Raw genomic sequence first — 14045 nt, 5'->3', positions numbered from 1 at the left:
ACTCCTCCCCCATTATCACTTTCTGTTTAAGGTTCTAAAGTTGGAGGAAGTTATCACATAATTATCACCATGTAAAAGTCTGTCCTCCAATCACATCATCCGATATAAAATGTCCAGCTGATAGGAAATGGGTGTAACAAAAGAGATACATATTATGTGTATATATAGCAGTGGGGGGAGGGGAGAGAGCAGAAGTCAGGGGTATGTAATGTACAACATAGAGAATATAGTGCAGGGGTCAGGAGTATGTAATGTACAACATAGAGAATATAGTGCAGGGGTCAGGAGTATGTAATGTACAACATAGAGAATATAGTGCAGGGGTCAGGACTTAAAACTTTGGTGGCTTAATATTTATTTGAGACAAGTTTCAGAGGTCCCATACCGCTGCCTCCCACCTCTTGAGTAAGGATGAGCTTTATGTTCGGGCTGTGCAGCGGTTCTTGGGCAGGTACCTGGGCTTGCAGGATGTCCTGAGGCAGGCCAGGAAAGTCTGTGGGCATTTCCGCCAGTCATATAATGCCAGTGCTCGGCTGGCTGACCTTCAAAAGGAATGCAACCTGCCCAAGAACCGCCTCATTTGTGACATGCCCACCAGGTGGAACTCAACGTTGACAATGCTGCAGCGGCTGCACACGCAGCAGAGGAGTATCAATGAGTGCCTGTGTGAGTATGGCACCAGGACAGGGTCAGGGGAGCTTTTTTTTTTTTTGCCACGCCAGTGGCTACTGATCAAGAAAGCATGCACTGTCCAGTCACCATTTGAGGAGGCCACGAGGATGATGAGCAGTGACAGTGCATGCATCAGTGATACTGTCCATCTTGTCTACCTGTTGGAGCACACGCTGCATGGAATAATGGACAGGACACTTGAGGCAGAACAGAGGGAGGAAGAGGAAGACTTCCTTACCTCTCAAGGCCCCCTTTATCCAGACAGTGTTCCTGCGGGCCTGCCGATCACAAAGGAAGAGGAGGAGGAGGATGAGGATTGTGTCAGCATGGAGGTGGAGCCTAGCACTCAGCACCAGCAGCAGTCTTCAAGGGATTGTTTTCAGTCCCCAGAAACCCGTGGACTTGTACGTGGCTGTGGATCATGTCATCCTTAGTGACCCAGAGGACTCTGGATAGAATTCCTCAGCAAACCTTTGCTGCATGGCCACCCTGATCCTGCAAAGCCTGCGAAAAGGACCCTCAGATTCGTGGTATCAAGGAAAGGAATCGTTACTGGCTGGCAACCTGGAGAGGGATTATTACTGGCTGGCAACCCTTCTTGATCCACGTTACAAGGGTAAGGTTGCAGAACTTATCCAGCCTTTGCAGAGGGAGCAGAGGATGAAACATCTTCGGGAGGCCTTGCAGAAAGGTTTGTGCAACGCGTTTCCAGAGCCTGGGAGGTTACAATTTCCTGGTCCTCCTGGACAATGTGTTGCTGAGACTTCGGTCAGTCACAGAAAGAGCGGTGGAGAAGGTGGCCATCTGACCGATGCGTTCAGACAATTCTTTAGTCCGCAGCCCCAAGGTCTGATCAGTTCCAGCAACCATCGCCAGCGTCTGATTTACATGGTTCAGTAATACCTAGGGGCAAGATCAGACTTGGGAGACCTTTCCAACCGAAAATCCACTGGGTTACTGGGTCTTGAGGATGGATCACTGGCCAGAGCTTGCACAATATGCAATTGAGCTACTGGCCTGTCCTGCATCCAGCGTACTTTCTGAACGCACATTCGGTGCTGCTGGAGGCTTTCTAACCGATCACAGAGTGCGCCTGTCCACCGACTCAGTTGATCGGCTCACCTTCATAAAAATGAATCAGTCTTGGATCACCAGCTACCAAGCACCTGATGCTGATGTAACCGATTCATTTTTCTATGAATGTGAGATCCCTTGAAGACTGCCTATGCTGAGCGACTATCCTCTTCCTCCTCAATGATCATGTTGATAGCTTCTAAGAACATTTTTGTTTCAGGGCACCACCATCAGTGCCTAAGGCCAAATTTTTCTGCCCCTGTATAACAGGGGCGTGTAATTACAGTTTTTGCTGTAATATTTGACAGCAGGACTCGTTCTGGCGCCCAACTAGAGTATCTGTGATCGGTTACAATGCCACCAGCAGCACTGAAGGTGCGTTCCGAAAGAACGCTGGATGCAGGACAGGCCAGTAGCTCAATTGCATACTGTGCAAGCTCTGGCCAGCGATCCATCCTCAAGACCCAGTAAGCCAGAGGATTTTCGTTTGGAACGGTCTCCAAGTCTGATCTTGCCCCTAGGTATTCCTGCACCATGTAAATCAGACGCTGGCGATGGTTGATGGAACTGATCAGACCTTGGGGCTGCGGACTAAAAAATTGTCTGAACGCATCTGTCAGATGGCCACCTTCTCCACCGCTCCTTCTGTGACTGACTGAAGCCTTAGCAACACGTTGTCCAGGACCAGGAATTTGTGTCTTCCCAGTCTCTGGAAACGTGTTGCTCAAACCTTTCTGCAAGGCCTCCTGAAGATTTTTCATCCTCTGCGGTGGCTGGATAAGTTCTGCAACCTTACCCTTGTAACGTGGATCAAGGAGGGTTGCCATCCAGTACTGATCCCTCTCCTTGATACCATGAATCTGAGGGTCCTTTTGCAGGCTTTGCAGGATCAGGGAGGCCATGCAGCGTAGGTTTGCTGAGGCATTCAGTCCACAGTCCGCAGCCACCTCCTCCCAGCCACGTACAAGTCCATGGGTTTCTGGGGACTGTAAACTATCCCTTGTAGACTGATGCTGAGTGCTAGGCTCCACCTCCATGCTGACACAATCCTCCTCCTCCTCTTCCTGTGTGATCGGCGGGCCTGCAGGAACACTGTCTGGATAAAGTCCTCCTCTTCCTCCCTCTGTTCTGCCTCAAGTGCCCTGTCCATTATTCCACGAAGCGTGTGCTCCAACAGGTAGACAAGAGGGACAGTATCACTGATGCATGCACTGTCACTGCTCACCATCCTCGTGGCCTCCTCAAATGGTGACAGGACAGTGCATGCATCCTTGATCATGAGCCACTGGCGTGGTGAAAAAAATGCCAAGCCCCCCTGACCCTGGTGCTATAGTCGCACAAGTACTCATTGTTGGCCCTCTCCTGCGTGTGCAGCCCTGCAGCATGGTCAACGTTGAGTTCTTGGGCAGGTTGTATTCCTTTTGGAGGTCAGCCAACCGACCACTGGCATTATATGACCAACGGAAATGTACACAGACTTTCCTGGCCTGCCTCAGAAAAAGCTGTAAGTCTGGGTGCCTGCACAAGAACAGCTGCACCACCAATTTAAGGACGTGAGCCAAACATGGAACATGGGTGAAGTGTCCCTGTTGGAGGGCTGAGAGGAGGTTGGTGCCATTGTCGTAAACCACCATTCCTGGCTGAAGCTGGCGTGGCGTCAACCACCTCTGAGCGGACAGAATCTCTGCCCCAGTGTGGTTCCTGTCCCCTAAGTACACCAGCTCAAGCACGCATGGCATCTTTTTGCCTGAGTGCTTGCGTAGCCCCTTGAACGCCTACGGAGCACTGCTGGTTCCGAGGACGAAGCACAGGAAGAGGCCATGGAGGAAGAAGAGGAGGGGGTGGAGGAGATAGGTGTGTCAGAATCAACACTAGTAGTATTTTGGACTGGGCCCTGTCCAGCAAGGCCAAGACATTGCCTTTCACATGCCAGTAGAGAGCCGGAATCGCCTTGTTTGGGAACGTGCCACTGAGGTACCACACATTCCACAAATTCACGCAAGGGGGCCGAGTCTACCAGCTGAAAAGGCAGCAATTGGAGTGCTAGAAATTTAGCCAAACTAGCATTCAACCGCTGGGCATGTGGATGGCTGGGACCGAATTTCTTTCACCAGTTTGGCAATTGGGGTAGGGAAATTTGCCTGCTACAATAGGACGTTGGTGTAGCGATAGCAGATTGCCCGCAAGTACTTGGCACACCTAATTCTACATCTTCATTCCTCTCAGCGCAGGTTTCTGAGAGAACTGAAGGTCTAGTGGGGTTGGAGATCCCCAGCTGATGAGGAGCAAGGAGAGGTCTGCTTTGTTCTTTGGTGTGGGTCTTTTAAGTACGCTTGCCAACGGACTGCATGGGAGTTCGACATATGTCTGGTCAAGCATGTGGTGCCCAAACTGCTGATGTTTTGGCCACGCTTCATACGCTTCAGACCTATGTTGCAAACAGCAATGATGCGATCTGCTCCACACGTCTCAAAAAAGGCCCACACCAATGAACTTTTGGAAAAACGCGTGGAGTCAGCAGCGCCCTGCACATGCGGAGCTCTGTGGTGTGATGCAGTCGTTGGCTGCCATTAAGCTGGCCCCTGGAGGGCATCCTGCCTCTTTGGAGATGTGCCTCCTCCTCCTCTCAGGCACCCACGTAGAGTCAGTGACCTCATCACCCCCCCCTCCTCGTCACTGGAGCAAACCTGGCAGTATGCTGTAACAACGCACTGGACTAGATCGCATAAAAAACTGTACTCCGAAGCCTTCAAAACCACTCTGTCCAAAAAAATATCTACAATAACCTTAAACCACTCTACGGAGGAAACACTCAACTCCCTGAACAAGGCATTACTGCAATCAGCAGACTCGGTAGCACCAAAACGCAGGGCTCTCATCAGGAAGAAAAATGCTGGATGGTTTAATAGCTCCCTCTCCGTACTAAAGCAAGAACGCAGAAGAGCGGAAAGAACATGGAGAAGAAATCCCACCGAGGAAAACCTATTTAACTACAAAGGTCTGACAGAGAATTATCGGAAAGCAATCTTCAAAGCCAAAAAGGATCACTTCTCATATACAATCTCAACGGCCGCAAACCAACCACGGGAACTGTTTAAACTGGTTAATCAATCAATGAATCCGGTGTGCCTAGAACCCCCAGAAAGCGAATCCCAGGATTACTGTGACAAACTGTCTGATTTTTTCATCGATAAAGTCAAAACCATCAGGGAAACAATTTGTCAGAAGAAAACATCCAACCTCAGCCAGCAAATACATAAAGAGGATGTCCGCACCAACATACAGCAACCGCCGAAATTTTCACTATCCTCAATTACCGTAGACACCGCAAAAAACATCATTAATAAACTGCGTGACAGTACCTCACCCATTGACATCATCCCCACAAAACTACTGAAAGAATGCTCCGACATCGTGGCTCCAACCATAACCCACCTCATAAACCGATCATTCCACGAAGGGATTGTTCCCAGCATCCTCAAACAAGGCATCGTCAAACCTCTACTCAAGAAACCAAACCTGGACCCTCAGGATCCAAACAACCGTAGGCCAATTACAAGCCTCAACACCATTTCTAAGATCATGGAGAAAGCTGTAGTACATCAGCTACAACTTCACCTGGATACTCACAAACTCCTGGACCCGCTGCAATCAGGCTTCCACCCGGGTCATGGAACAGAAACGGCTCTCCTCAAGATTTGGGATGACGCCCTCGAAGCGGCAGATGACGGAGAGCCGTGTCTCCTCGTACTGCTAGACCTAAGTGCAGCGTTTGATACAGTAGATCACAATACTCTACTCGTCCGCCTCACAGAAGTAGCCGGAGTCCAAGACATAGATCTCCATTGGTTCGCGTCCTTCCTAGGAAATCGGTCACAGACAGTGAAACTAGGAAAATTCCTCTCCGAAACTCGGGCAGTCACCTGCGGAGTCCCTCAAGGCTCTCCGTTGTCACCCGTTCTCTTCAACATTTACATTCGCCCACTCCTTCAAATCATCAGATGCTCAGATCTCTGCTTCCACTCTTACGCTGACGACACGCAACTTTATTTCCGGATCAATGGAAAAAAAGATCACCAACAACAACTTGAAAACTGCCTCAAATCAATAGAGGACTGGATGACCACCAACTCCCTCCAGCTGAACCAATCAAAGACAGAGCTTCTTATCTTACACCAAAATCATAAGCCCGCAACCAAAACCTCCTGGTCTCCACCAACCGTCTTTGGGCAGACTATCTCCCCAAAGACCAAAGCCAAGAGTCTCGGGGTTATTTTAGACGCACAAATGTCAATGGATGCGCAAATAGGAGCAGTAGTCAGTCGATCTCACCATCTGCTGCGCATGCTTCGCAGACTCATCCCTTTTATCCCAAAGAATGACAAAGCAGTGGTAGTTGGAACAATCATTAATTCACGACTGGACTACGCAAACTCGCTTTACATAGGATTACCACAATATCAACTTGCGCGATTACAACTGATCCAAAACACGGCGGCAAGGCTGATAACAGGAAAAAAACCCTGGGAATCCATTTCTCCTTCACTGAGGAGCTTACATTGGCTAACCGTAAAAAATCGGATCACGTTCAAGACCCTTTGCCTCACCCACAAATGCGTGCATAGAGAAGCTCCGCAATACCTAATGGCGAAAATAAATCCTTACACACCAAACCGCAGTCTTCGATCAGCCAACAAAAACCTCCTCCTCGTGCCCAAAGCCCGGTATAAATCCAAGGGGGATCGGAGATTCGCTGTCCAAGGGCCTCGGCTATGGAATGCTCTACCAATCAACATCCGCCTGGAAGAAAATCACCTGGCTTTTAGGAAAAAACTCAAGACCTTCCTCTTTTAGCAGATGATCAAAGCTCGCCACAGCGCCTAGAGGCGATTCAGTTCGCATTGTGCGCTATATAAGTATTTCATTCATTCATTCATTCATCACCCCCCCCTCCTCGTCACTGGAGCAAACCTGGCAGTATGTTGCAGCTGGGGGAACATGACTGCCAGTTCCTTGTCCTTAATGGGCACCCCCTCTCTCTGAGCTCACGTTACTGCCTTCCTCAACCTGGGTACCATCATCGGAGCCTTCAAAACGCTGCGCATCCTCCTGCAGCATGTACCAAAAAATGTGGTCGAACAGTTCAGGGGACTCCTCAGGGCATGATGGTGGGGCTAGGGAAGGAGTGACTGATGACATTGAGCCAATGGAAGAGGCCGCATTGGCAGCTACATTGGCAGCCAAAGTACTCTGAGCCTGGGTGACAGAGGATGAGAGCGACTTGGTCACCCAATATACCAACTCTTCTGCATGTTGTGGCTCAACATGGCCAGCTGCCTAAAAAAAGGAGAAGCGTGCCCCACGGCCACGTACAGAGGATTAACCAGTCTATGACCCACCTGTGCTGATCTCTGTAGGAGTGTCCTCCTCTATAAATGTCCCCGTTATTCCATCCTCCTCCATAGACTGCTGATCATCCCTCACATACCTCTCTTCTTCTTCTGATTTCACCTCAAATTCTATATCCATTGGATCTCCACTCTAAACCAAGAAAATTAGAGAAAATATCATCTGTAAGATAGAAGATTTATTATTGTGACATCACATAGAAAAATACACATCCTCTACACAAGTCCTAGATCTAGTTCTATATTCTCCATCCCACCAACCTTGTAACAGTGGGGGATGGTGTGACCTTCCTGTGTGGAATCCCGGGAATACAGAGGACGGGGACATCTCTCTGGTGGGTTTCTGTAGCTGGATGACTCCTCCATGGTGTCCTGGTACAGATCTTTGTGCTCTTCCTCCATCACCCCATCCTCATCATCCTCCTCTTTTATCTCTTCTTTAACCTCAACGTTAGGATCTCTCAGGTTTCCACTCTGAATATATAATAAAAATGACATCAATGGTAACAATGTAGATAATGTACAGATCCTAATGATACTATCAGTGATTGTTCCTCATCTACCTGATGATGGTGGGGGATGGGGTGACCTTCCTGTGTGGAATCCCGGGAATACAGAGGACGGGGACATCTCTCTGGTGGGTTCCCATTACTGGATCCATCTGTAGGAAACACACACACTGACTGAATACATTGTTTCTATGTGTTTATCAGATGATGGGGGATGGGTGGAGCCTCCGTACTGCTCTCTCCTTTACAATAAAGTCTCCTCTTACCCGGTGATGTGAGGGGCGGCTGATTGGCCATCATGACGTCCTTCCCGGCTCCGCTCTCCTCTCCTGTCAGCAGCTCGATGATCTCTCTGGTGACTTCTAGAATCTTCTTTGTATTTCTCTATTCTATCAGGGAGGGAGGTGGAGGCAATGTGATGGTCATGTGATCTCCAGACTTCACAGGAGGAAAACTCTAGATCTGAAGACAAATAGTAAAATCAAATGACATTCCCAGAATCCTCCTCACCTCACTGGTCAGGTCTCTTTATTTAAACCCCACTTCATGTTGAGGTTTCTGATATTACATACAATGGAGGTCCAACAGCCCTACTTTGAAAGTGAGGAGGTCAGGGGCCGGCCCACATTCTAAGAGCTTTAGAAAGAAGAGGCGGATAGAGGGATACTAGGAGGAGGAGCTGTGAGGTCAGTGTGATGTCATAGGATTCTCTAACTCTGATTGGAGGGACATTGGGAGGAGGAGCTGTGGGGGGCGCTGTGTGAGGTTTCTGTACACAGAATAACTTCTCCCGGGTGCGTCCCTCCTCTCCTAAACTGAAAGATGAACATTGTCTTTTGGCTTTGCCAGGACACATCATATTCCTCATTCAGCTCTCCTTCCTCTCTATAACATGTGCTTTCTACCAATCCTTCTGACAGTTGTGTCCTCTCTCCTTAATCTCTCTTTCCCTCCCTCTCTTCTCCACCCCACGGCCTGTATATATCACCCTCACTTCTGTCCTCTCCCTATTCCTGCATCACCAACTCCTGATAATTCTAAACCCACATGATAATAAAACCTCCAGGATGTCCCTTCATATAAATCACACTCCCATATTACCTCCCCCACCCTTCTGCTTCTCCTAACCTCTGGAGATTAAACAACAAACCCTGGACCTCCATCATTTAACTGTGCCCAAATCTCCCATCCCCCCATGCCCTCTGGCAGCATCTGCAAATCCTCAAACCAGCCTCCTCTTCTCTTGCACCCTTTGGAACGCCTCCTCTGTCTGTAACAAACTCACTTCTGTCCATGACCTCTTTATCACTAACTACTTGCTGTTACTGAAACCTGACTTCATGAATCCGACACTGCTTCTCCTGCTTCCCTCTCCCATGATGGCCTTCTCTGGACTCACTCCCCCAGACCCAGTGGACAGAAGGGAGGTGGAGTGGGGATCCTTCTAGCCCCACATAACATCTTTCAGGTACTTCACCCACCTCCCTCTCTGTCATTCTCCTCATTTGAGGCACATTGTATTTATCTATTTTCTCCAGTTTCTTTAAGAAATGCTGTGCTATCGGCCTGGACCGGTATCAACCTTTCTTGATGACTTCTGTGCCTGGCTGTCCTAGTTTCTCTCTTCTGAAATCCTCACAATCATTCTCAATGACTTCCACATCCCTGTTAATACTAATACTCCCGCTACTTCTAAACTTTTCAGTCTAACCTCCTCCTTTGACCAGAAGTAATGGATACACAATGGATACACAATGGATACACGTTTCTACTCACTCTGATGGCAACACCCTTGACCTTGTATTCTCCTACCTATGCACTCTGTGCATATGCAGAGTAGACACGGACCTGTCATCTGCCCACTTCGCTCATTGTGGCCTGCGACCAGTTACCAAGGTTGCTGGTTGTACGTCTTATCTATGCTAATTTACCAAAGAGAGGAATGTCCTCCTGGGGCATAAAGCACGTGTCTGGGCTTCAATAAACAGTTATTCCTTTGGTTTTAGCTCAACATCTTGTCTGCGTATGATGCTTGGGGCAAAGGGCTTGTATTATCTACTGGTCTGCTTGAAGGTTATAGAGGGCAGGAGGCACCCAGTTGGGGTGCCAGGCCGTCACATTCTCTCTTAAACATGCACTAGTCACCCCCATACTTAAAAAGCCGTTACTGGACCCCACCATTCCTAACAACCTACGCCCAATCTCCTTGCTCCCCTTTTCCTCCAAACCGCTTGAACGTCTGGTCTACAACCAACTGAGGGACCATCTCACTGAGAATAACCCTTTACATCCCCTTCAATATGGATTTCACTCTCCACAGAAACTCTTCTCCTAAAACTCACAATTCATCTACTAACGGCTAGATCCAATGGACACTATTGTGTATTCCGACTCCTGGACCTCTCTGCTGCCTTTCACACAGTGGATCACCCCCTCCTCCTCCCCCAAAAAACTCCACTCCTTTGGTCTCTGTGACTGTACTCTTCATTGGTTCTCATCACACCTATCTCACCGCACCTTCAGCGCCACTTACAATTCTACTTCCTCCTCTCCTCCTCCTTTCTCTGTCGGGGTCCCCCAAGGATCTGTTCTTGGACCTCTTCTATTCTCCTCTACACCTCCTCCCTGGGTCAGCTGATATCCTCCATGGCTTCCAATCCCATTTCTACACTGATTACACCCAAATCTATCTCTCTACCCCTCAACTCCCTCCATCAGTCTCCTCACCGCATCACTAATTTACTGACAGACATATCAGTCTGGATGTCACACCACTTCCTCCAACTCAATCTATCCAAAGCTGAGCTCATAATATATCCCCTCCCCCACGTGCTCCTCCCCCTGACTTATCTGTCAAGATCGATGGCCCAACCATCAACCCGTCTCCCCATGCCAGTGTGCTAGGTGTTATCCTGGACTCTGAAATCTCCATTCGGCCTCACATCCAATCACTATCCAAAGCTTCGCAACATCTCCAAAATACACCCCTTCCTAACCAATGACCACACAAAGCTGTTAGCCCACTCCCTGGTCACCTCTGGCTTCGACTACTGCAACTCCCTCCTCATTGAATTACCTTAACATAAGCTCCTCCCCTTCAGTACATCATAAATGCTGCTGTCAGATTTGTCCACCTTACCAACCGTTCAATGTCTACTACCCCCCTCTGCCAATCCCTCCACTGGCCTCCATTCAGTGTCCTCCACCCCTCTCTGCCAATCCCTCCACTGGCCTCCATTCAGTGTCCTCCACCCCTCTCTGCCAATTCCTCCACTGGCCTCCATTCAGTGTCCTCCACCCCTCTCTGCCAATCCCTCCACTGACCTCCATTCAGTGTCCTCCACCCCTCTCTGCCAATCCCTCCACTGACCTCCATTCAGTGTCCTCCACCCCTCTCTACCAATCCCTCCACTGGCCTCCATTCAGTGTCCTCCACCCCTCTCTGCCAATCCCTCCACTGACCTCCATTCAGTGTCCTCCACCCCTCTCTACCAATCCCTCCACTGGTCTCCATTCAGTGTCCTCCACCCCTCTCTGCCAATCCCTCCACTGGTCTCCATTCAGTGTCCTCCACCCCTCTCTACCAATCCCTCCACTGGCCTCCATTCAGTGTCCTCCACCCCTCTCTACCAATCCCTCCACTGGTCTCCATTCAGTGTCCTCCACCCCTCTCTACCAATCCCTCCACTGGTCTCCATTCAGTGTCCTCCACCCCTCTCTGCCAATCCCTCCACTGGTCTCCATTCAGTGTCCTCCACCCCTCTCTACCAATCCCTCCACTGGCCTCCATTCAGTGTCCTCCACCCCTCTCTACCAATCCCTCCACTGGCTTTCACTCACCCAACAAATTAAATTTAATATAGCAACAACATCACCAAAGTCATCCCCAACGCAGTCCCCAGCTACATCTGTAACCTCGTCTCACAATACCAACCAAATTGTTCTCTTTGTTCCTCCCAAGACCTTCTGCTCTCTAGCTCCCATGTCACCTCCTCCAATGCTCATCTTCAGGACTTTTCCAGAGCTTCTCCCATCCTATGGAGGTCCCTACTCCAATCTGTCCGATTATCTCCTACTTTGTCCAATTTTAGCCGATCCCTGAAAACTTTTTTCTTCAGAGAAGCCTATCCCTCCCCCACCTAACTGGACTTTTATTTTCTCCATCAGCCCATCCCCCATAGTTATTGCCTTTTGAATCACTTGACCCTCCCTCTTAGATTGTAAGCTCTAAGGATCAGGGCCCTCTGATTTCTCCTGTATTACATTGTATTGTAACTGTACTGTCTGCCCTCATGTTGTGCAAACTGTTGGCTCTATATAAATCCTGTATAATAATAATATATAAATCCTGTATAATAATAATAATAATATATGTGTGTATCATCATCTGCTGGAGATAAAAGACGTCACAGTGACTATGGAGGAAGAGGACGGAACATGACGGGGGATAAAGAATAGAAAATAAGATCTTATTACCTTCTCTGCTGCCAATTACAGCAACATCACCTCTACCTCGTATCACAAGCAGCTTCCTGCCTGTACCTGACATCACTTCCTGTCTACCATAGAGACTTCCTGTCTGGGTAGACGTGAGATCACCATCTTGAGGAGCTCAGAGGAACTGCACCCTCCGAGAAACATCTCGTAGTGTGAACACGGCCTTGTGCTGTGTGTGTATATACTGTATATCCTTATAGATGTGTAGTGCTCCCCCCGCAGGAGCCACGGATGATATCTGGTTGTTTCTCATACAGTACAGATAAATGAAGCAGGAAAGTTGGGACTTTAAATGAGGTTGTTGACATTGTGGAGGTAGCCTCATTCAAAGTCCTAAAAATCCCCTTTTTCTCATACAGTACAGAGGCCACCAGTCACCCAAGCACCAGTCCATTCACTCCGACTCCAATAAACATTCTCAGGGATTGTCTATTCATAATGAATTCCTTGTAGAACTCGGGGTTTGGGATACTCTAAAACTGCTAGCAACCCTCACAGCCGGGGACCGTGAGCTATCTATCTGAACAGTCTTAGCCCTTGTACTCACGGTCGGAGATTCCATCGGAATGTGTCCGATCGGAGTGTTTTGTCGGATATTGGTCTGCATCGGACTGTTTTCCGTCGGAATATCCGTCGGACCAACTTTTCCAAATTGGCGGAAATATTTTCTGACAAAATGCTCCGATCGGACATACTCCGATCATGTGTAGAGAATTCTGATCGGACAAAGTGCCACGCATGCTCAGATCAAATTCCTACATCAAAGCTATTGGCTACTAGCCTGAACATAGTCCCGTCGTAACGAAATAACGTCATCACGTCGGATTTTCCGACAACTTCGTCCGACCGTGTGTATACAACAGTTTCGGACAAAATCCGTCGGACAAAATCCGACTGACAAAATCTGATGGATTTGGTTGTCGGAATCTCCGACCGTGTGTACAAGGGCTAAGACCCTCACAGCTGGGGACCGTGAGGTATCTATCTGAACAGTCTTAGACCCTCACAGCTGAGGACCGTGAGGTATCTATCTGAACAGTCTTAGCCCCTCACAGCTGGGGACCGTGAGGTATCTATCTGAACAGTCTTAGACCCTCACAGCTGGGGACCGTGAGGTATCTATCTGAACAGTCTTAGACCCTCACAGCTGAGGACCATGAGCTATCTATCTGAACAGTCTTAGACCCTCACAGCTGGGGACCGTGAGGTATCTATCTGAACAGTCTTAGCCCCTCACAGCTGAGGACCGTGAGGTATCTATCTGAACAGTCTTAGCCCCTCACAGCTGAGGACAGTGAGGTATCTATCTGAACAGTCTTAGCCCTTGTACACACGGTCGGAGATTCCGTCGGAATGTGTCCGATCGGAGTGTTTTGTTGGATATTGGTCTGCATCGGACTGTTTTCCGTCGGAATATCCGTCGGACCAACTTTTCCAAATCGGCGGAAATATTTTCTGACAAAATGCTCCGATCGGACATACTCCGATCATGTGTAGAGAATTCCGATCGGACAAAGTGCCACGCATGCTCAGATCAAATTCCTACATCAAAGCTATTGGCTACTAGCCTGAACATAGTCCCGTCGTAACGAAATAACGTATTCACATCGGATTTTCCGACAACTTCGTCCGACCGTGTGTATACAACAGTTTCGGACAAAATCCGTCGGACAAAATCCGACTGACAAAATCTGATGGATTTGGTTGTCGGAATCTCCGACCGTGTGTACAAGGGCTAAGACCCTCACAGCTGGGGACCGTGAGGTATCTATCTGAACAGTCTTAGACCCTCACAGCTGAGGACCGTGAGGTATCTATCTGAACAGTCTTAGCCCCTCACAGCTGGGGACCGTGAGGTATCTATCTGAACAGTCTTAGACCCTCA

General features: G+C 48.8%; 1 protein-coding gene across 1 annotated transcript in view; it reads right to left on the bottom strand.

Annotated features, from left to right (window-relative positions):
- Nucleotides 1-14045, bottom strand: part of LOC143955456 (uncharacterized) — a 43075-nt gene that overhangs the window by 21158 nt on the left and 7872 nt on the right. The window contains exons 3-4 of the mRNA XM_077465500.1: nt 7416-7625; nt 7146-7287 (exon numbers count right to left, since the gene is read on the bottom strand). Coding sequence (XP_077321626.1) covers nt 7146-7287; nt 7416-7625 — 352 coding nt within the window. The remainder of the gene's footprint in view (nt 1-7145; nt 7288-7415; nt 7626-14045) is intronic.

This window comes from Lithobates pipiens, unplaced genomic scaffold (assembly GCF_037356315.1).
Source record: "Lithobates pipiens isolate NorthernLeopardFrog02 unplaced genomic scaffold, aLitPip1_a1.2 Scaffold_35, whole genome shotgun sequence".
NCBI lineage: Eukaryota > Metazoa > Chordata > Amphibia > Anura > Ranidae > Lithobates > Lithobates pipiens.
The sequence above is the reverse complement of the archived record's forward strand: the minus strand, read 5'-3'. Positions and strand labels throughout refer to the sequence as shown.